General features: G+C 56.9%; 1 protein-coding gene across 1 annotated transcript in view; it reads left to right on the top strand.

Annotated features, from left to right (window-relative positions):
- Positions 1-211, top strand: part of LOC119588204 (homeobox protein B-H2-like) — a 38,982-nt gene extending 38,771 nt beyond the window's left edge. The window contains exon 4 of the mRNA XM_037936905.1: positions 17-211. Within this exon, the coding sequence (XP_037792833.1) occupies positions 17-211 (195 nt within the window). The remainder of the gene's footprint in view (positions 1-16) is intronic.
- Positions 212-691: the final 480 nt, after the last annotated feature.

The raw sequence follows: 691 nt of genomic DNA, 5'->3' as shown, positions 1-691 counted from the left end.
TGTCTTCCGTCGCCAGTCCGGGCAGTCCAGCGCAGCCACCCTCGCCCGCACCCCAGGGCGACTAACCATCGCCCAAGGCTCCGTTCGGTCGAGCGATTCGTGCGCCGAGGGTCAGCTTCAGAGAAAGGACGGAGGGCTCGCTGCCGCCCCGCGAGACGTGGGTCTTCGCTCCCGCCACCATCTCGACCTGGAACGCAAGCACACGCACTGAAGCCGACTCCTTTCGCTGGGACGAAGCGGCCATTCTCCGCGTCGGGCGGGGCGCGGGCGGGGACCAGATGTTGCATCTTGAGTACACCCAACCCGTGACTGCCGTGGGCGCTGCGGATGCACGGCCATAAAGCGTAGATGTGTGCGTCTGTGTCGTCTGTGTCGTGAAAAAGGGTTTTCCAGCGCGGTCGCCTTGGCCTCCCGAACCCAGGGCCTCGACCCCGCCCCTCGCCCCGTCCTGATCACTTCATGGACTCCTTTGAAAGACTTTTTTCTCCGGAACGTCGAGGCAGTGAAGACCAGTGACATGTCTTTCTCGTAGACGGCGAGCGTGTGAATGGCCTTATACATCAGTGATAATTGAGGTATAAGAACGTGATAAAATGTATAGCATAATGAGAAAAAATCTAACAATCACACCATCCTCTGTTCCGTACGTTGGAACAAATCATTAGGTCTAATTTATATTTATATGATTGAT

The sequence above is a fragment of the Penaeus monodon genome, chromosome 23 (assembly GCF_015228065.2).
Source record: "Penaeus monodon isolate SGIC_2016 chromosome 23, NSTDA_Pmon_1, whole genome shotgun sequence".
In the NCBI taxonomy this organism is placed as follows: Eukaryota; Metazoa; Arthropoda; class Malacostraca; order Decapoda; family Penaeidae; genus Penaeus; species Penaeus monodon.
The sequence above is the reverse complement of the archived record's forward strand: the minus strand, read 5'-3'. Positions and strand labels throughout refer to the sequence as shown.